Raw genomic sequence first — 23,288 nt, 5'->3', positions numbered from 1 at the left:
ATCTCCGAAGAGTCCTCTTCTAGTGGAGCCACACAGGAAGCAATCACTCCAGCAGCAAATGATTATGAGACTCGTGAAGTGTTGTCTCCCAGGGAACTTTGCCTGAACCTAGGTGTTCAGGGTTTTTACTGGGGCTCAGGCATATAGCCACCCTGTGCTTAGCATGGATCAAAATTCTGGATTCCCCAAAAGGAAGCTGGTGTTCATCACGAGAAACACTATTTGTATAAATAATTTTGGTACAAAGAGTCCCTCTTTCTGTTATCAAATGGTGAGAAAAATCCAAGTGTACAGGTGGGAGCCAAGGACCAACCTCACAGACCTTTCTACGGATGGTGGTCTCAGACCACCATATTAACCCTTTTTTATGCATTCCTTAATGGCGAGTTAGCTACATATGTCTTAAAATCCATGGGTCAAAGAAAAATCACAAAGGAAATAAAATAATTTGTACTGAATCATTATGTAAAAATAAAGCATCAGAATTTGATTTAGTGCTGTTTTTGGTGCCACTTATATTTCAGTTGAAGATGCCAGCATTGGGCCCTGCACATGACCAGGGCACAACAACCTCATTCTAAAAGTGCTTTTAAAGATTTCCAAAAGTTTTAAGTAGAACAAGTCAAAGGGAATATAAAATCCTTATTTTTTTTTTTTTCACTTTAGGCAAAAGTCTAAAAGTCAGATCTCTGTTAAAGTTCTAAATTGCATTTGGCTTTACAAAATCGACTTTTTCTGGTTCTTTTCAAAGTCATTGATTCTTTGTAGTCTCTTTTGTAATCTTTACACACAAATACACACTTGAGGGTCACACATCAAAACATATCAGCTTAGGTGTTCTGGGGTTGTTCTTTCCTGTTGTTAAGCTATCCTTCTTATTTCTGTCTTTAGTACCTTTGGTTTGGTGTGTTGAGATATTTACCTATTTCTTCCCCTTATTATGGCTGAGATGGTCAAGAATCTGCCTGCAATGCGGGAGACCTAGTTTTATTCCCTGGGTCAGGAAGGTCCACTGGAGAAGGGCATGGCAACCCACGCCAGTGTTCTTGCCTGGAGAATCCCATGGACAGAGGAGCCTGGTGGGCTACAGTCCATGGGGTCACAAAGAGTCAGACATGACTTAGGGACTAACAGTTTCACTTTCACTTTTCACTCCCCCTATTATAAAGCCACTTAGAAATGCGGCCCAGGCACTTGGTGGGTGCCTGTGGATGGGGCGGGGATCCTACCTGAGTAGAACTCAGCCTGGGATGAGCTGCTGGAGGAAAACAGGTGACAGCACAGCACCAGCATCTGGACACGGTCCTTGCTGTGCGTAGCTCCCCTGTATCCTAGGAAAGATTGGGCTAAACAGACGAGGACTGGTGGAGCTGACACAGTTGTGATGGAAGCAAGATAGCATAGGAAGGTGTAGAAACCCTGAGAGAAAAATCACCAAAGTGCGTGGGAGGATCCGACACCACGGGGCCTGCATGCTGGGGACGGGGACACAAAGGAGCCGCTGCCGGGCCTTTTTAGCCTCGTCGTGTCCTCAGCAGGCTGTGGGCATCTTCGGACTCGAGCCAGGTTAGAGGAGTGGAAGCAGACATGCCCCTCGCTCCTGCCGCATTTCGCTGCTGTCTGAGGGTGCCCACTACTCCTTCTCCTCCTCTCTACACCGTCACCATAACAACCACATCCTGTGACAAGGGGCAGTGCTGGCATCAGGAGCGAGAGAAGAAGCAAGCCTGCCCAGTGACCCCCATCGGGCTTAGCCTCAGATTCCCAGTCTAATTCTCCTCCCATCAGCTTTCAATCTCTGGAGATGGATGATGTCTACTTGTGAGTTACCAAACTCTCCAGCTAGAGGTAAGGACCAGTTCAGGGGTGTTTCTTTCATTCTCTCCAAATATTAACTGATGAATTGATATTAAATGAATATGAAATACAAATTTGGGTAAAGACGAAGGTGAACATTTCTAAGACAAAAGGAAATGCATTTGTTCTTTCTCAGTCCGTAAGAAAATGCAGACAGACAGTGGGTTGTACCCTGGAGGCCAAGTGGAAATGAACTATTTTCTAAGTATATTTGCTTCCAGACTCTTGTTACTTAAGTAGGGACCACCTCCTACACACATCTGATTGGAGTCCTTTTCAAGAGCCCTTGATGGGTACTGCCTACCCAACTAATTATTCCCCTACCATAGCCAAGGTAATTGTTTAGAACTGGTTGGGCCTAAAGTTATATTTTAGACCTCAAAAAGGTGATGTCTCCTCTCAGAATTTCAGCCAGGTCTCCCAGATTAGGTTGTTGGAATTTAAAATGTAGCCCGGGATTAAATCTCCTTTATTTTAGTGACTCAGAAAAATCTTTACAATTTATTTGTAGGCAACTTTTATTGCCCAGTTTCCTTTTTATGTGCATACTCTGTTGACTGCTTCATTTCATTGCCAACAAAAATCAGTGTGCTGGCAGTGTATATGTGAGTTATTCTGCCTTTTTTTAAAGTTTATTTTTGGCTGTGCTGGGTCTTTGTTGTTGCAAGGACTTTTCTCTGGTTTGGGGGAGCGGGGCCCACTCTCCATGTGGGCTTCTCATTGTGGTGGCCCCTCCTGTTGCAGAAAGGGGGCTGTGGGAACTCGAGCTTCAGTAGTTGCAGCAGGAGGGCTCAGTATCTGTGGCTCCCAGGCTCCAGGGCACAGGCACAACACTTGTGGCGCAGGGGTTCAGTAGCTACACAGCTTGTGGGATCTTCCTGAACCAGGGATGGAACCGTGTCTCCTGCATTGGCAGGCAGATTCTTTACCACTGAGCCACTAGGGAAGCCCTAGTCTGTGTTTTAAAAAGATGAATCTTTTATATTAATGTCGCTTGAAGAGCTATGTAACCTGTCACGTGGTATGAACTACCCCTCCCCCGTGCATACACTTACCACAATAGCTTGGATGTTAACAACCTTCTAAATCCTGCTGTGGCTCTAATCTCGCTCTCTTCTCATCTCTCTTCCATAATCCAACCAAAGTGATTTTCCAAAATGTACTGGTTGTTTCATTCTTCTACGGAAATCCCTCTTGGTCTGTCCACGTTTATGAAGATCACAAGCTCTGCAAGATTTTTTCCCTCACCTTTCTCTCCACCTGCCTTCCCAGCTGCTCCATCGACTCCTTCTCACTTAAATGTACACACCTAGCTGTGTAACTTGTGAAACTGTTTATAGTATTTTGTGTGAGGATGTAGTTCACCTCATTATCTGTAGTGCTGAAAATCTGTATTCAGTTTAAGTATGTATCAACAGAATTATGGTTAAATAGGCAACAGTTCATATAAACTATGGAATACGATGCTGTTGTGCAAAAGTAGGTATACATATCAACAGGGAATTGTATCTGTTATACCAATATCAAGCTTAATGAAAAAAGATCAAATTGAAGATAATAGTGTATAGTATGATGTCATTTCCCCTTAAATTAAGTCTTCTTTGTGTGTGTTCATCTCCTTATAATGCTACCGAAAGGCACATGTGGGGGTTCTGGCTGCTCGCTGCTCAAAAGCCCATAAGCAGGCCAGGTTGGTAGAAAGGAATGTCTGCTTTATTTCAGATGTTGGCAACTGGGGCGTGGGTGGCAGACATCTGTCCCAAGGCTGACTCCCCCACCCCAACAAGCAGGGGTGAGAGGTTTCGCAGAGTTGTGGGGGGGAGGTTACATGCAGAAACAGCACCTCCATCCCTAGCAGTCATCTTCAACTGACATCGGTGGTCTGACCAGCATCATCTTGATCTAGGTACAAGATCTTGAGTTCCGGGGTGCACTTGTTCCCATTTCTTTGGGGTCCATTCTCAGAATTGTGGTGGCTCATGTGCTGGGTACAGTCTGATCATCAGGTAGTTAACTCTTCCACCTGGTATTTTGGTACCTATAAGACAGCTCACAGGATGTGGCTCAGAATATTATCTATCACCCTTGAGAAAGAACTAAATTCCTTAACTGTGCTTAATGACTGCATTATTATTAGTCTCCTTTGGCTGTTTTCCTTTGTTTCCGCATTTCTCACTTCTCTGATCAAACTTATTCTTTGACTAAAGTTTTCCCCAGGCAAAAGGCACATGGAGGACACAGTGGGGGGCGAGGACCATATGGAGCTGCTCTGTTTCAGTAAGATGTGTGTACACAGTAGAAGTCTGGAGGTGAGTTTTCCAAATTTTCACCTTTGGGAAAAGGGATGGACTGTGGTTGAAGAAGAGAGTCTCTCATTTTTCGCTTTATTTATTTATTGTTTCTTCTTTCTTGGCTGCACTGCATCTAAGCTGTGGCCCACGGGATCTCTAGTCGCAGCCTGCAGACTCTTAATGGCAGCGTGTGGGATCTGGTTTCCTGACTGGGGGTCCAGCAGGGCCTGCTGCATTGGGAGCACGGAGTCCCAGTCACTGGACCACCAGGGAAGCCCCCTTATACTGTTTTTGTTCAAGGGAAGATGTCTTATTTAGTGACAATTAAAGATTAAAACATGTTTTTAAGTGTACTGCATCACTAGGACTCTTGCCATCTGTCGTGAGCTCAGTGGGCGAGGATGGCTTAGCCACAGCAGAAGAGGACGGAGAGCAGGGTCTGGATGAGCTCTCTTGGCCTGCCTTTGCCAGTGAAGGGCTGGGATGAAGAGGGTATTGTTGCACTGACAGGGCTGGGAAGAAGCATTAATACATCCAACACCTGGAGTCAGGTATTCAGGGAGAACGGCGAACGGTGACGGTTCGAGGCGAACAACCACAGTCCATGGTCCCCAGAGAGGTACAGGGTATCCTGAACCCCAGGTGGCTGGCTAGGAGTGTGGACTGGAATGTGCTTGGCATCAGGATCAGAGGCTTAACCACAAGCCTCAGGAGCGAAGGATGGGCCTCAGCCCTTAGGATGGAACGAAGGGAGATGATAAGAGACAATAAGAACCTTTGGAGGACACACAGACTTGAGTCTGGGGGAATGACAGGGCCGCAGCCATGGACCTGTGAAGGAAGAGCAGACCCAGCTTCAGAACAGAGATGAGTGATCTGCTCACTTAGAGCATGGCCGCTGAGCAGTGGTGGGGAGGGTGGAGAAGCAAGTCCTCACAGGAGGGCCAGGTGTGCTGAGCTCCGGATAAGAAGACTGGAGAGAGGGATCGTGGGCAACGGGAAAGTGCTGCGGGCCTTAGCCTCATGGTTGGCTCTTCAAAGAGGCACATCAGAATGTGTTTGATCTTTGTTGTGGCTCTAAAAAGAAATCCACAATAATGGTGAAATGCTAGAAATAGTATTGACTCAACATGAAGGCTGATAGAATTTCTGATAGCATTCCTCAGAATAGACTTCTCATTGTGAGGGTCATTAAGAATTGAGAGTCTGGTCTCAGTAACACACACCTCCACATTAAGTACATCCATCTTGACAGCTCTGTTTCCTGAACTTTCCTGAAGCCAGTATCTACTTATGGTTGATGGAGTGGCAGGCAAAAGGACAAGACGCCAGTGCTGACTTAGATTAATGACCTCCTTTTTCACTCAAGGTAAAAACTTCAGCATTTAGAACACTACATTTTTATCTGATGCACGGGACTAGATTAAATGTTGAACTAAATGACAGATGAAGGTAGAATTAATTAATGTCAGTTCTCATATAAATTGCCCATGATGAGAAACAATGAAATTAAGGTAAGTAGATGTGATACATCATCATTTCTCTTCATTTAATCAGCGTAGAGGTAGACTAGGAGGATGACACATTGCATACATGAGAAAAATGGGCAGAGCCAATGATAAAGTCACATTCATTTCCTTTTCAAAGTAGTCAGGAGTGGTTCTCATGAAGCTCAAATTCATATTTAATGTACAAACTAGCTCCATGCTTTCATTTCAAAGAAATCAGGCTTGTTTTACTTAGCAATAATATAACCTTTTATTTAAGCAATGAATATTTGCAAGGAAAGTTGGGAGAAAGTTTCCATGGCTGAAATAGTAAAGCTAACCCCTTTCCAGTTAAGTCGTGGATAGGATGTGTGCATGCGTGCTAAGTCACTTCAGTCGTGTCCGAATCTGTGTGACCCTATAGACTGTTGCCCTCCAGGCTCCTCTGTCCATGGGATTCTCCAGGCAAGAATACTGGAGTGGGTTGCTGTGCCCTCTTCCAGGGGATCTTCCTGCCCTCGGGATCGAACCTGCAGTCCTTGTGTCTCCTGCATTGGCAGGTGGGTTCTTTACCACTAGTGCCACTTGGGAAGCCCCCTTGGATCAGATGTGTTCCCTTTAAGTCTGGCACACATGCCGCAGAAAACATATGGCATTTTTCCAACTTTGCTTTCAGAAGTCAAACCCAGACCTTTTCCTGGAAGGATGGCGTCATATCTGATGATGGAGTCTACAATTTTTTCCCAGTCACTATCTCCTAGATCTCTGCACAGAATCTGTTCTTGTGCTTAGTCACTCAGTGGTGTCCGACTCTTTGTGATCCCATGGATTGTAGCCCACCAGGCTTCTCTGTCCTTGGGGATTCTCCAGGTAGGAATACTGGAGTAGGTGGCCATGCCCTTCTCCAGGGTATCTTCCCAACCCAGAACTCCTGCAATGCAGGCAGATTCTTTACCATCTGAGCCACCAAGGAAGCCCAAGAATAACAGAGTGGGTGGCCTATCCCTTCTCCAGGGGATCTTCCCGACCCAAGAATTGAACCAGGGTCTCCTGAATTGCAGGCAGATTCTTAACCAGTCGAGCTACCAGGGAAGCCAACCCAGAATGGGTACTCAGGGGCAAAGCAGGGGAGGCTCCTGATGCAGAGTGGCTCCAGGGACAGAGTATCACGTGCATGAGAGAGGAGAAGTTACCTCAAACTACAAAAACCTAGTGTGCTGTTAATAATGGTGTCACCAACTCATATGCAATTTAAGTATTTTTAATATTCATTAAACAAGTGTATATCTTCTAGGCCTGGTGTCGGGTGCTGAGGACATCAAGGTGACTAAGTCAAAGTTCCTGCCTTAGAGAAATTAAGTCAGGGAGATAGATGTCTAACCAAGTAATGTGGGAGGTTCAATAACGAAAAGGACGACCAGATACAGGAGTTACATGTTGGTGGGAATTATGGAGACTGGCAGTGCTCAGAGTAGATAGGTCACAGGTCAGAGGGACCTGGGTGAGAGGCCAAAAGTAAAGGCAAAGGCATGGATGCCTGAAACATATCGTCTGATTTTTTTTTACTTATCAGATGGTCAAAGGCTGAAAGTGTATGTGATCCTGTGTGGGCAGGAAACAAGCCCCGTCATGTGCTGTTCGAGTGTAAGTTGGCCTGAGCCCTACTGAGGACAACCTTTCAGATCGCTCATGATTGCAAATGCACCTCGGTGTGATCTAGCAATTCCTCTTTTAGGAAGTTGTGCTAGAGACACATTCATCCTTATGCAAAACACACTAGGTTTATTTATTTATTTATTTATTTTGCCAACCTCTGTTTTATTTATTTTTTAATTTATTTTATTGGAGGCAAATTACCTTACATTAATATATTGGTTGGTTTTGCCATACATTGACACAAATCCACCCCGGGTGTACATGTGTTCCCTTTCTTGAACCCCCCTCCCGCCTCCCTCTTCCCCATATCCTCCCTCCAGGTCATCCCCGTGCACCAGCCCCAAGCATCTTGTATCATGCGTCGAACCTGGACTGGTCACATATGATAATATACATGCTACAATGCCGTTATCCCCAATCATCCCACCTTCACCCTCTCCCAAAGAGTCCCAAAGACTGTTCTATATACCTATGTCTCTTTTGCAGTCTCGTATACAGGGTTAAGGTTACCATTTTTCTAAATTCCATATACATGCGTTAGTATACTGTATTGATGTTTTTCTTTCTGGCTTACTTCACTCTGTATAATAGGCTCCAATTTCATCCACCTTATTAAAACTGATTCGTACCTTGGAGTAGTCAAAGATTGGAAACACCTTAAATGTATGTCTCAGGACATTGGGAAAAGAAACATCAGTGCAATAGTATGGTGCCATAAAAAAATGACAAGGCTCCTTGTAATTCGACATGGAACTATCTCCAAGACATTTTACAAAAGAAAAGTACAAGGTTTAGAATAGCAGGTAAGGAAGATGACTATTTGTGTGAATGAAGTGGACAGAATAAAATAAAGAATAAATAGAAATAATTGAGAGGGTAACAGGCAGGAAGAGTAGGGGTCTCCAAACTGAGGAAATAGGCCGCAAGTGTCAGACATTTTTTATCTCTCTCTTAAGCAACAGGAAGAAACAAACTGCAGGTGTCAGATTTTTTTCCCTTCTCTATACAAATTTAAAAGGAGGTTTCTTTTAAAATTCTGTGTTTCCATGACAACACCTGGTTCCACCTAAACTTAACTTTTCTCAAATCTTGAGCTAACCAATGCATTTTTCTTCAGTTCAGTTCAGTTCAGTCGCTCAGTTGTGTCCAACTCTTGGCAACTCCATGGACTGCAGCATACCAGGCTTCCCTGTCCATCACCAACTCCTGGAGCTTACTCAAATGTCCATTGAGTCAATGATGTCATCCAATCATCTCATCCTCTGTCATCCCCTTTTCGTCCTGCCTTCAATCTTTCTCAGCATCAAGGTCTTTTCAAATTAGTCAGCTCTTCGCATCAAGTAGCCAAAATATTGGAGTTTCAACTTCAGCATCAGTTCTTCCAATGAATATCCAAGACTGATTTCCTTTAGGATGGACTGGTAGGATCTCCTTGCTGTCCAAGGGACTCTCAAGAGTCTTCTCCAACACCACAGTTCAAAAGCATCAGTTCTTCGGTGCTCAGCTTTCTTTATAGTCCAAATCTCACATCCATACATGATCACTGGAAAAACCATAGCTTTAACTAGATGAACCTTTCTTGGCAAAGTAATGTCTCTGCTTTTTAATATGCTGTCTATGTTGGTCATAACTTTTCTTCCAATAAGCAAGTGTCTTTTAATTTCATGGCTGCAGTCACCATCTGTAGTGATTTTGGAGCCCAAGAAAATAAAGTCTCTCACTGTTTCCATTGTTTCCCCATCTATTTGCCATGAAGTGATGGGACCAGATGCCATGATCTTAGTTTTCTGAGTGTTGAGTTTTAAACCAACTTTTTCACTCTCCTCTTTCACTTTCATCAAGAGGCTCTTTAGTTCTGTCATAAGGGTGGTGTCATCTGCATATCTGAGGTGATTGATATTTCTCCCAGCAATCTTGATTCCAGCTTGTGCTGAAGGAGAAAACAGACAGAACAGGCTCCATCTTGAAAACAGGACTCCATTATGGGCCAGACTGTGGACTTTGAGCTATGTGCCCCGTATCTATTGAAATGACATACCAACTGGAAAAACAGACCCCTCTGATGGAAGAGCCTCAGGGCTCGCACCTAGACTCTCCGATGCCTAAAAGAATACCCTAATTATCTGTGTAACCGAATAGAATCATAAATTCTATTATGCTTATTGGGGTATGACCACAGGCCTATTGATAATTGTCCACTGTTAACTACCTAGGCTTAAGGCATATGAATCACGATTAACTTTGATTATATCTTTCTTTTCCTTTGTTCAGACTAGTTTCAGGGAATTTGGGGAGGTGGCATGTATACTTAGAATATATAAGGTTGAAAATTCGTCACATATATAAGATTGAAATATATAATATATACATATATGTATATATACATATATATATACAATATATAAGTTTGAAAATTCGTATACTTAGAATATATAAGGTTGAAACTTATATATACTTAGAATATATAAGGTTTTCACAAAAACTGGTCAGGGTCCTTGGCTAAAAGGAGACTCTGCCTTGGGCCCGCTGGTGTAATAAACTGCCGTCCACTATCTGCATTGTCCTTCTGAGTGAGTCTGTTTCCCAGAGCGCATGGCTGCAACAGTGCTTCATCCAGCCCGGCTCCAAAATCACTGCGGATGCTGATTGCAGCCATGAAATTAAAAGACGCTTACTCCTTGGAAGGAAAGTTATGACCAACCTAGATAGCATATTAAAAAGCAGAGACATTACTTTGCCAACAAAGGTCCGTCTAGTCAAGGCTATGGTTTTTCCCATGGTCATGTATGGATGTGAGAGTTGGACTGTGAAGAAAGCTGATCGCCGAAGAATTGATGCTTTTGAACTGTGGTGCTGGAGAAGATTCTTGAGAGTTCCTTGGACTGCAAGGAGAGCCAACCAGTCCATTCTAAAGAGATCGATCCTGGGTGTTCATTGGAAGGACTGATGCTAAAGCTGAAACTCCAATACTTTGGCCCCCTCATGCGACGAGTTGACTCACTGGAAAAGAGTCTGATGCTAGGAGGGATTGGGGGTTGGAGGAGACGGGGCCGACAGAGAATGAGATAGCTGGATGGCATCACCGACTTGATGGACATGAGTTTGAGTGAATTCCGGGAGCTGGTGATGGACAGGGAGGCCTGGTGTGCTGTGATTCATGGGGTCGCAAAGAGTCGGACACAACTGAGCAACTGAACTGAACTGAACCCTGCATAAAAGTTAAATAAGCCGGGTGACAATATACAGCTTTGACGTACTCCTTTTCTGATTTGGACCAGTCTGTTGTTCCATGCCCAGTCCTAACTGTTGCTTCTTGACCTGCATGCAAGTTTCTCAAGAGGCAGGTCACTGTTCTGGTACTCCCATCTCTTAACAAATTTTCAACAGTTTGTTGTGATCCATGCAGTCAAAGGCTTCGGAATAGTCACTAAAGCAGAAGTAGATATTTTTCTGGAACTCTCTTGCTTTTTCTATGATCCAATGGATGTTGGCAATTTAGTCTCTTGTTCCTCTGCCTTTTCTAAATCCAGCTTGAAAATCTGGAAGTTCAGCAGTTCACGTTGAAGCCTGACTTGGAGAATTTTGAGCATTACATTGCTAGCATGTGAGGTCAGTGCAATTGTGCGGTAGTTTGAGCATTCTTTGGCATCGTTTTCTTTGGGATTAGAATGAAAACTGACCTTTCTCAGTCCTGTGACCACTGCTGAGTTTCCCAAATTTGCTGGCATATTGAATGTAGCACTTTCCCAGCATCATCTTTTAAGATTTGAAATAGCTCAACTAGCTTTGTTCATAGTGACGCTTCTTAAGGCACACTTGACTTCGAATTCTAGGATGTCTGGCTCTAGGTGAGTGATCACACCATCGTGGTTATCTGGGTTAAGAAGATCTTTTTTGTATGGTTATTTTGTATATTTTTTCTTAAGCTATGTTAATGAACTACCCTAGACTCTTTCTTCAAGTCGTTCTGCCTAAGACTCAAAACTGACGACAAACCAATATGTTTTACTCATGCAAATGTTTTCTTAAGCTATGTTAAGGAGACTATGTATTTGCTTAGAAACTTGCCTTTCTTCAAGATCTATGTCAATCATTTTATGGCCCGGGATGACTCACCTTCTGCCAATGTTATCTCAAAATGCATGTTGTGGGTGAGGGTCCTGGTGCCACTCTGAGTTTTGAGACATTTCCTTTCCCTAATTAGCAGCCCACTGATAGGAATATAACATACTGCTTAAGGCTAGCAAGGGGGCACTGTTTCTGCCCTCTTCTGATGTCTTCTAGAAGCAGTCTTCATCTCTTTTATACTTTAATAAAACTTTATTACACAAAAATCTCTGAGCAATCAAGCCTTGTCACATTCCTCTCCTCCAGAGGCCAAGAATCCCAGCGTCTTTCATGGCTCAGCAACAACCTTTCTTAATCAGTCAGTCATGCATAAGATATCTCTGAAAATGAACAAGACACATAAATATATTGAATGAGAGGAGGGCTACTGGGAGGCATGATACAGAAGTGGATAGGAAGATGTTCATGGCATACTTTTAAAAAGTAAGAGACTGCAAAAGAGACATAGGCATTTAGAACAGTCTTTGGGACTCTGTGGGAGAGGGTGAAGGTGGAATGATTGGGGAGAATGGAATTGTAGCATCTATATTATCATAAGTGACCAGTCCAGGTTCGACGCATAAATTTTCCTCTGTTCATTTCTTTGCATTTGTGCTTTTTCAATAAAAATACTTTTAACTGATAAAAAAAAAAAAAAGTAAGTTGTTTGTTTGTTTTGGCTGCACTGGGTCGTCGTTGCTGTGTGAGGGTTTTCTCTGGTTATGGAGAGTGGGGCTGCTCTCCAGTTGTGGCGTGCAGGCTTCTGACTGTGGTGGCTTCTTTTGTTGCAGAGCACAGGCTCTACGGTGTACAGACTCATTACGTGTGGTGTATGGGCTTAGTTGCTCTGTGGCATGTGGGATCTTCCCCAGCAGTTATCCCTCCATTGGCAGGCAGATTCTTAACCACTGGACCACCAGGGATGTCCATATAAATTTTTTTTAAATTATTTATTTTAATTGAAGGATACTTACTTTACAATACTGTGGTGGGTTTTGCCATACATTGACATGAATCAACCACAGGTGCGCATGTATTCCCCCAACCTGAACCTCCCTCCCACCTTCCTCCCCACCCCAGCCCTCTGGGTTGTCCCAGAGCACTGGCTTTGAGTGCCCTACTTCATGCATGGGACTTGCACTAGTCATCTATTTTACGTGATACGTGTTTCAGTGCTATTCTTTCATATCATCCAACCCACGCCTTCTCCCACGTAGTCCATATACTTTTTGAATGTAACCATACCAGCTGTCAAATATCATAAAATTTCTTTAGTTTTAATGAAGTGCAACTGGCAGATAAAATTGTATATATTTAAGGTGTACAACTTGATGTTTTGACATAGATAAAATATAATAGTCACACACAATCCTAAATAACATACCTGTCATCTCACATGGTTACTATTTTTATTATTGCAGTGAGAACACTTAAGATGTACTCTCCCAGCAAATCTCAAGTATACAATACAGTATTGTTAACTATTGTACCGTGCTGTATCTTAAATCTCCAGAACTTAGTCATCTTGCATAACTAAAATTTTGCACCCTTAGACCAACATCTCTCCATTGCTTCTTCCCTGCAGTCCCTGGTAACCACCATTCTGCTCTCTGGGTCTATGAATCTGACAATTAAGTTAATCACATGTGAGTAAAATCATGAAATATTGCCTTTCCATGTCTGGCTTACTTCACTTAAGATAATGCCTTCCGGATTCATTCCTGCTGTTGCAAATGGCAGGACTTCCTTCTTTTAAATGCTAGATAATATTCCATTATGCATATATATCACATTTTCTTTATCCATTCATCTGTCAACAGACATTTAGCTTGTTTGAAAATCTTGGCTATTGTGAATAATGCTGTAATGAACATGGGAATCCAGATATGTCTTTGTGAGCCACATTTCATTTCCTTTGGATATGCTCACCCTTTGATAACTTTAAAGTACATGATGTGTTTCAGTTCAGTTCAGTTCAATTCAGTCGCTCAGTCGTGTCCGACTCTTTGCTACCCCATGAATCACAGCACGCCAGGCCTCCCTGTCCATCACCAACTCCCGGAGTTCACTCAAACTCATGTCCATCGAGTCGGTGATGCCGTTCAGCCATCTCATTCTCTGTCGTCCCCGTCTCCTACCGCCCCCAATTCCTCCCAGCATCAGAGTTTTTTCCAGTGAGTCAACTCATCGCATGAGGTGGCCAAAGTATTGGAGTTTCAGCTACAGCATCAGTCCTTCCAATGAACACCCAGGATTGATCTCCTCTAGAATGGACTGGTTGGATCTCCTTGCAGTCCAAGGGACTCTCAAGAGTCTTCTCCAGCACCACAGTTCAAAAGCATCAATTCTTCGGCGATCAGCTTTCTTCATAGTCCAACTCTCACATCCATACATGACCACGGGAAAAACCATAGCCTTGACTAGACGGACCTTGGTTGGTAAAGTAATGTCTCTGCTTTTTAATATGCTATCTAGGTTGGTCATAACTTTCCTTCCAAGGAGTAAGAGTCTTTTATGATGTGTTTAAGGATCGTCTAATAAGACTCAAATTTGCGGTGTGTATGACTGTTGGGTGGAGGTATGGAAGATAAGCCAAAAAATGTTGGAGGTGAAGGACTTTTTATCCTAATTTATGAAAAAAGGCATAATAGTGTGGTGGTGTGATGTGCAGGGCACTGGCCTTGGCAGCAGAGAGAACTTAGCTTTGGAATTCCACCTGACACTTCCTGCCTACCTGTGACCTCGAGCAATTCATGAATACCCTTTAGCCCACATCTCTCGTGTGAGGCAGTTTGTGTGACTGTGCCTGGCCCTGGTAGGCACGATCAACCCCTCTCCCTCCGTCCTTCATTCCGTTTTCCTTTCTTCTTTCTGCTGTGTTCTGGCTTCTCAGTTCTTGCATTTATATGAATGGGTCAGAGGAAGAACATGTTGGAGAAAGTCATTTTCCACTGATCCAGCTTAGAATGGACTGAGGTAGGCTTGAAGAGGGGGCATTTAACTCCATGGTACCTGGTGCTTTTCCACATTCTTTTTCTATAATAGAAAAAAGATAGTTACAAACTGAGACTTATTGTTTTAATTATTTTCTTCACTGTGGGACACCTTACTACAGTTTTATGCAGCTCAGGGGGAGGTCTCATAGATCAACATGGCACAGAGAAAATGAATTGAAAATGGAATCGAATGTGAAAGGGTAATTCTGAATACAGAAGTGCATTTGGATTAGCTCAGACAATTCCATTTACCATGGCTCTCACCATTAGGAAAACATCATTACTCGGTACTTTACTTCCTTCCTGGAGTGACTAAGAGGTCGAGCAAGACAGAAGACGCCAGGCAAGTGTTTTATCATCATGATAAAGAAAAGGAAAAGTGGGATTAGAATGCAATGTGCTTTCTAAGGAAGCATGGAGACGTCAGAGAAGCCAGACACCTTGTGGTGGCAGGGCCTGAGGACAGTGGGGACAGAAGCCCTAAAACCACCCTAAGACGGGCATGGAGGGGCTGAGAATCCCAGAGACTTGGTCATTTATTTTGGTAGAGAGTAATATTTTGGTTCTACATGTTTGTAAATTAGAAACTGTCTCTGCTTCTCCTAGTTTTTTTCCATTTTTGTTTGTTTTTGTATTTATTCAGCACATGTTTATTAAATGCCTGATACTATATTTGTCTAACACTGTGTAAAGCAAACAGAATACAAAGTAAAATAAGACAGACCTCACTCCCTGTGTGAGGTGTGAGGTGAGGTATATCCCTTCACCTCTTCCCTATCAAAATGGCATTCTTCAGAATGTCCATCGATATCAATATCAAACACTCCACTCCCACCAAAACACACACAACTGGTTGCTGCTGAAAGACTGGTAGTATAACAATGAAACAGAGCAGCACCCTGTAGGGCCTTCCTGGGGATAGACGTTCCCTCCCCCACCTCTGAACCCTGCCTCTTGTTTGTAGGAAAACTTTAGCCTGCTAGGCCTTCCCCAAGTTGCAGAGTTCCAAAGAGCAAATTCAATCAGAGAAGTGAGAAAATTCAGAACCTAAGGAAAGTCATCAAGCAAGAGAAAATGATAATTGTTTAGCTAACAAAATCAAGAACCTTTAGTTCCTCCTCATGGGCTATAGATAGTATCCTGAGCATATACTGAAAACTTCCGTCAGGTGGAAGAAGTGAACTGCTGCCCACCAGCACACAGACCCCAGAGCAGCTGGAACCAGAGGCTGATGACTGAGAGTCCCCAGACACCCCGTGATGATCTCATCACCAGCCAACTAGAACGTCGCCCATGAGTTGATCAGGCAACTTGTGCCCCCTCCCTGACCTCACCTTTAATAGTCCTTCTGAAGAGACCTTGTGGGAGTCAGGCCTTCTTAGCACTTGCCGCCCATACTCTCGTTGGTGTTGTGTATGAATGTTGAGCTTCCCTTCACCACAATCTGGTGTCAGTAGATTGGCGTTGCTGTCCTGCTTGGGTAAGCAGACCCAAGTTTGGTTTGGCAACCAAAGCACAAGGGAACTTTCCAATTTGTTGGCAGAGAAATCACCCCAGACGTTGGCATGTGTGATTTCGATGCTTTTCCAAGAGAAGATGCTTTGTCAAGAAGTAACCAGTGACTCAAAAACATGGAGTGCATGTCACACACACTGCCTTAACTACATAGCTAAACTTAGCATGATCAATAAGAGAACACACGGCACTATGTACCTCCTGATGTGATATAATAAGACATGTACATTATCTAGTTAGGAGAAAATCAGGTAAATCCAGAATATGTGATATTCTACAAGAGAGCTGGCCTGGACTTTTCAAAATGACAATGTCATGTGTGATAGCCACCATCCAAGATGTCCTCTAATAATCCTGCTACTGCTGCTAAGTCACTTCAGTCGTGTCCGACTCTGTGTGACCCCATAGACGGAAGCCCACCAGGCTCCCCCGTCCCTGGGATTCTCCAGGCAAGAACACTGGAGTGGGTTGCCATAATCCTAGCTGTTAGGTATTCATGCCTTTGAATAGTCCCCTCCCACATCGGCAAGGGCTGACTTGTGTAAATAATAGGGTATTGCAGAATTTACTGTGTATGGCTCCCAGAGCTAGATCTTCAAACACATTGACTTCTGTCTGGCTTGTATCTTCTTGGCTCAGTTTCTCTGGAGGAAGCTAATCATCAAGTCATGAGAAGGACACATAAATAGTCCTATGGAGAAGTCCATGTGGTAAGGAACTGAGACCTCTTGCCGACAGCCAAGTTCTATCTTGTCCACCATATGAGTAAGCTACCTTGGAAGTGACCTCCAGCCTCAAGCAAGCCTTCAGATGGCTGCTTCCTTAGGTGGCCTGTGACTGCAACCTTATGACCCACCCCAAGCTGGAATTGCACAGTTAAACCATTCTCCAATTCCTAACCCACAGAAAAATGTGAGTTAACCTCTGTTTAGAGTTAAGCTGCTAAGTTTTGAGAGGTAGATAGCTGCTCTACTTTGGTAGATAACTAATACATTGTGAAAGAAAATAAAAGGCAAAAGAATGATCCAAAATTAAAGGGGATGAAAAGAACATGACACCCAAAGGTAATGCATAAGTTTTCATTTAATCCTGGCCATGAAATATATGCAGAGTACATAATGAGGAAGGCTGGGCTAGAAGAAGCACAAGCTGGAATCAAGACTGCTGGGAGAAATATCAATAACCTCAGATATGCAAATGACACCACCTTTATGGCAGAAAGTGAAGAGGAACTAAAAAGCCTCTTGATGAAAGTGAAAGAGGAGAGTGAAAAGGTTGGCTTGAAGCTCAACATTCAGAAAACAAAGATCATGGCATCTGGTCCCATCACTTCATGGGAAATAGATGGGGAAACAGTGGAAACAGTGTCAGACTTATTTTTTTGGGCTCCAAAATCACTGTGGATGCTGACTGCAGCCATGAAATTAAAAGACACTTACTCCTTGGAAGGAAAGTTATAACCAATCTAGATAGTATATTAAAAAGCGGAGACATTACTTTGCCAACAAAGGTCCGTCTAGTCAAGGCTATGGTTTTTCCAGTGGTCATGTATGGATGTGAGAGTTGGACTGTGAAGAAAGCTGATCGCCGAAGAATTGATGCTTTTGAACTGTGGTGCTGGAGAAAACTCTTGAGAGTCCCTTGGACTGCAAGGAGGTCCAACCAGTTCATTCTAAAGGAGATCAATCCTGGGTGTTCATTGGAAGGACTGATGCTAAATCTTAAACTCCAATACTTTGGCCACCTCATGTGACGAGTTGACTCACTGGAAAAGACTCTGATGCTGGGAAGGATTGGGGGTGGGAGGAGAAGGGGACGACAGAGAATGAGATGGCTGGATTGCATCACCAACTCGATGGACATGAGTTTGGGTGAACTCAAGTTTTGAGTGAACTCCGGAAGTTGGTGATGGACAGGGAGGCCTGGTGTTCTGTGATTCATGAGGTCGCAAAGAGTCGTACACGACTGAGAGACTGAACTGAACTGATGAAGGTGGCGGGTGACAGCTAACAGATATTTGAAGGATAATTGGGGAAACTTGGGTAACATTTCTGTAAAAAAGTGAAAGTATAAGTTGCTCCATCATCATCATGTCTGATTCTTTGGAACCCCATGGACTATAGCCCACCAGGTTCCTCTGTCCATGGGATTTCCCAGGCAAGCATACTGGAGTGGGTTGCCATTCTGTTCTCCAGGGGATCTTCCCAACCCAAGGATTGAACCCGGGTCTCCTGCATTGGAGGCAGATTCTTTACCATCTGAGCCACCGGGGAAACCCCAAAACATTTCTGAATCAATGTCAAAACTTTGGGGTGTGATCATGGTGTTGTGGTTAAATGGGTTAATGACTATTGTACTTAGGAGATACTAACTGGAGTAGGTAGGGTGAAATGTCATGTATTTAATACCAGGTGGCGCTAGTGGTAAAGAACCCTCCTGTCCATGCGGAAAATATAAGAAACTGGGGTTCTATCCCTGGGTTGGGAAGATCCCCTGGAGTAGGAAATGGCAAACTACTCCATTATTCTTGCCTGGAAAATCCCATGGGCAGAGGAGCCTGGCAGACTACCATTTATGCTTATTGTATTGTTCTGCTTTTTCTCTACATTTGAATATTTTAAAAGTAAAAAATTGGGAGGAAATGTGCACACAGTTTGAGTTAACTTCCAAGAATTTATCCTAGTGATGAAATTAAATATAAGCACACAGATTTAATTACAGGAATTTTTATCATTATCTGTTTTATAGTAGTCAAAATGCAATTTCACATGGATATGTTTGTGCTATTTTATATATTTTACATCTTTTTAAAATATGACCCCCCCCCCAGAATTTAAAAATCCAATTCTCAACTATCTAAACATTCAACCAACAGAAGAATTATCAAGTTACAATTGGATACAATAGTATGGAATACTATACCACCATCAAAAATAATGTTGAAGATGAATAGTTATTGATATTTTAAAAACCTACAGTTGAGTGAATGAAAGTCACATGGCAAATCAGCAGAGATAACATGGCCTTATTTCTAGAGAATATATGTGTAGAAATACATGTAGAAGGGTAATTCCTCAAGAGATTCCCCCAAGGGGTCATCTCTGGGTCATAGGAGGATGGGTTATTTTTTCCCTCTTTTCACAGTCTGCATATTTTAATTTTCTTCCATGAATATGCACTTACATAGTTACAAGGAGGAGGTTATCATTGATTCAAAATGATGGAGGTGCTGTTTCATTTGGGTTTCATATACTTCTATGTAAATTGGCTGGTACCCTCCCAAGAAAAGTCAGATTAACCCCTTTCATGTAGAGAGCATGAATTATACAGATGATGTGAATCTTGGAGAGGTTAGAAAGAGCCACTGTTTCCCTGAAAATTTAATATACGGCTCTATCCTAACCAACCGTCACAAGGTGAATTTCATTTCTGTCTTTAATCTGGACAGTCCAATGCAAAGGTGACCTATAGTCACTCCTGGGCCCTTGCCGCAGGTGCTGCTGTCTCAAGGCTCATCTTCTGAGAGTCCCTATCGGGGTTCCTCCAGCTCCCCGCAACTCACATTCTCTGTAGCTGCTCCTGGAAGGCCCTCTTCCTGGTGTGCCCTCTCTTGGAATGACTGTGATCCCTGTTCAGGAAGCAGGAGGCTCCTCCTGGTCTTGCCCCTGCCCTCGTCAGCACTGGGGGCCTTCACTGCTGCTACTGCGCTCTTCCAAAGACTACAGGACCCTCTTTCCTTCTTACTCAGAAAGAGAGAGAGAAAAAAAGAACAACAAAAGCCCTTTGTCCTTAAGGCTCATACCCATACCTGGATCCCACTAGGTTTCACCCAGGAGCTGAGATGAAAGGGCCTCTGAGTCACAGCCTTCCAGTCCCCAGGTAGACACAGGTCCGGGGGCAGGTGGCCTGGGCACCTGCAGCTTCCGACAGTACCCTTCACTGCCTATCCCCTGGGGAACTCGCCTTTCTATTCTAAATTGTGGCCTGAGGTCCCAGCCAGTGGGGGCACCTGCAGATTCTCAGGCGTCAATGGCTCCGAACTCATGGGTGGAATCCAGGCCTGAGGGCTTGAGTTGTTAAGATGCCTTCACGTTTGATTATCACAAGTACTGTGAGGTCATCTATTCCGCTTTGAGACAGGAGACACTGAGCTCAGCAAGGGAGTGAAGGGGGCTGGTCCGTGTCCTGTGCGATCGCCACCATCCAAGATGGGCCCCCAGTGATCCTGCTTGAAGGAGGCTGGTGGGGGAGAAGGTGGCTGAGCTTTTCAGATAGACCTGGGTGCAAATCTTGATCTTGCCACTTATCAACCACGTAGTACGGGCAAGTTATCCAAAGTCTTGTTTTTCTGAGTCTTAAAGTTTCCTTATCAGTAGAATGGAAATAAAAAATATTTAGCAAATTGAATTGTGGTGAAGAGTAGAGTACTGGAAAATAGTAGGTACTCAATAAACTTTAATTTTCTCCGCTTAGTCCAGAGTTCTTCTAGCCACACCGTGCAATTTCCCTTAATAGAAACATTCCAGCTCCTCTAAGTCTGGAGAATAGCACTCCTATTTTTTATAAAGGTATAGTTTCATTTAATTTTCTTTTTTGGCTGTACCACACAGCTTACCAGGGATCAAACCAGCACCCCCTGCAACAGCAGTACAGAGTCTTAACACTAGACTGCCAGGGACTTCCCAGTACTCTTATTTTTGATGATATAGATTAATGGCAGAAAAGGAAAGTTCCTGGCTGTAAAATGCAGTCACAGTTTGAGTTCCTATGAAAGGCTCCTTGATTCTAGCATGAGCATATGCTGCGGAGACTTGCTCGAGGTGGAAGCCACCTGGAAGCCGGGAGCCCAGCTGTGTGGACCATTACTTAGCTGCACAGCCCAGCTGTGGGATGTCAAGAGTCGAGGCCAGGCTGCCTTTTAAGCAGGTGCTGGCTTGTCATCTCTCAGGCAATAGCTAAAGGCAAGCGGGGATCCAATGGGTTTGCCATCCCTTCCAGCTTCTGGGAGCATTGTGAACAGCAGTATTAAATATATGTACATTTGCATAGATTGTTTCCCAGGGGGAATTCAGAGAGGCCCCTGCTCTGCACGTGGGGGTCTGTGAGGGTCTTCAAGCTGTGCTGGCTGTGGGATGGGCAGGCGGGTCAGGGGGGCCATGCAGGTTGATAGGCCCACTGAGGCTTGCGCTTTCCTCCTTCCTAGGTGGAGATGACACGGGCAGGCTGTTGGCTAGCCCGCAGCAGCCTGGCCCTGCGCTCCCCTTGCCTGTGGGACAGGGTGTGGGGAGCAGAGGCAGTCACTAGATGCAGCCTCGGGTGGGCTCCTGGGTCAGAGTCAAGACGACAGTCAGAGACTAGGACTCGTATATAAATCAGATGAGAGCAAGCAGGTAGGGGATTTCAGAGAACTGACTGTCACAGGGGGCTGAGGTTCAGTGAGCTTGGAGGAGTTGAGCCAGGATTGCGGGACAGGCTTACTGCTTTTATGTGGGGTGTCTGTGACCACTGGCATGATCGGGCATGGCCAGTTACCGGACCACAGGAGACAGCGTTATTCATTTTGATGGAAAAAGCATTCACATATTGAATTATGAGGAAGTCATTCTGGCTTATACATGACTTAACTTGAACTTTAAGCCAATCAGAACAGTCTGTTTGTGGCCCATTAAATATATGCTGTACATCTGCTTTAACTATTAAAGAGTGGAATGCATTTACAAAGTAAGAATGGAGTAACTGTGGTTCAGGCATTTAAAATGGAGCTAGGTGGCCATAGTTTCAGATACATTCCTGCATCATTAAGAACATGAATTTTTTGAACTATGTCGAACTCAAGAATACCACCAGCCAGCCATTCTCAAAGCAGTATCTGTTAGCAAATGCCGGTGACAGCCTTATGGTTTCAAGGTCTCTGCTCGGAACTGTGCAGCCATTTTGGACCCCAACCAATCCTTGTTTGACAGGCACCCTTACTTCTCACCAGCCTCAGCCCTAATTCCTGACAACTTGTGTCATTTTGTGGGTTCTGCCTCCCTTATTTTTCAGTCTGGTGGAACACAATTCAATTGCTTCTTGAATCTGTGTCTCCAAGGCCACAATCTTCAGTTGGGCTCAAATAAAACCATTTTCAGTTCTTATTACAGACTGTTAATTATTTCCATCAACAACTTTTACATGGCTACTGTGGTGCCTGACACGTGGTAGCTACTCACCAATTCTGCTGAACAAATGGAGTCAAAAAATAGAGGCCAAATTCTCCTCAGAGCCAGGGAAGGGGGTTTGTGGGAAATGCCTCACTCTCCTGCCTCTTTAGGCATAAGAGTTCAAGAGACTCTTTTCACTTTCTATGGATTGGGAGCCATCATAAAACTTTCCAGATAAAATATTAACCCAGTGTCTCTCTGGCCCTCACCAAGAATAAGTTCTACCTCTGTATTCTAAGAAGAACCAGAGCTTTCCTGGGACGTGCTCAAAGCAGTGACAAGAAGAACTGAGGAAAACGAGAATGAAGGAAAGGCAGTTAAGCGAATCCTTTCCATGTGCTGCCCTGGGGGCTGTGAGTGACTGCAGTGAGATCCATGGGGTCCACGGCTAGGAGGCTGCCAGGCAGAGACTCCTAGGGGAGGATAACCACCAGCTCGTGTTGCTGGGGCAGTGCAGGGTCACAGAACGGACATATGGGATGTTTGTTTTTTGACTGAAAACTACCAGTTTCTTTACAAGATCTGCTTTGGCCAAAAGATTTGCACAAAGTGAACTGGTTAGAACCCAGGGCAGAGAGGTTTGTAGAGAGAGCTATGCCCACGGCTTTCTCTCCCTGAAATTTGGCAAGTTGTTTTGGTGTATTTGCTTATTTATTCTTTTTAACCAAATCTGAACTATAAAATAAAGCTGTCTTATTTTATTAGATATGATTCATCTCTCCAGCCTGCCTAATGTTTTCTTATCTTAATTATGCAATCAAATATATTCTACATTTATTGAGTAGCTACCCTATGCCAGGTGCTGTATATATTGCCTTTAATGTTTATAACAAACCTAAGGGTAAGTATTCGGAGAAGGCAATGTCAAGCCACTCCAGTATTCTTGCCTAGAAAATCCCATGGACAGAGGAGCCTGGTAGGCTGCAGTCCATGGGGTCGCTACGAGTCAGACATGACTGAGCGACTTCACTTTCACTTTTCACTTTCACACATTGGAGAAGGAAATGGCAACCCACTCCAGTGTTCTTGCCTGGAGAATCCCAGGGACGGGGGAGCCTGGTGGGCTTCCGTCTGTGGGGTCACACAGAGTCGGACACGACTGAAGTGACTTAGCAGCAGCAGCAAGGGTAAGTATTATTAACCTAAAGGCTGTGAAATGAAGGCTTATCAGTGACT

The 23,288-nt window shown here is 43.9% G+C and overlaps 1 protein-coding gene across 1 annotated transcript in view; it reads left to right on the top strand.

Moving 5' to 3' along the window:
* The window catches only part of LOC148773954 (melatonin receptor type 1B-like), a 42,372-nt gene extending 21,159 nt beyond the window's left edge, over nucleotides 1-21,213 (top strand). Inside the window, exon 5 of the mRNA XM_088832280.1 lies at nucleotides 21,113-21,213. Within this exon, the coding sequence (XP_088688406.1) occupies nucleotides 21,113-21,213 (101 nt within the window). The remainder of the gene's footprint in view (nucleotides 1-21,112) is intronic.
* Nucleotides 21,214-23,288: the final 2,075 nt, after the last annotated feature.

The sequence above is a fragment of the Moschus berezovskii genome, chromosome 25 (assembly GCF_049115385.1).
Source record: "Moschus berezovskii isolate FMDL1 chromosome 25, NW_MosBer_1.0, whole genome shotgun sequence".
Classification (NCBI taxonomy): domain Eukaryota; kingdom Metazoa; phylum Chordata; class Mammalia; order Artiodactyla; family Moschidae; genus Moschus; species Moschus berezovskii.
The sequence above is the reverse complement of the archived record's forward strand: the minus strand, read 5'-3'. Positions and strand labels throughout refer to the sequence as shown.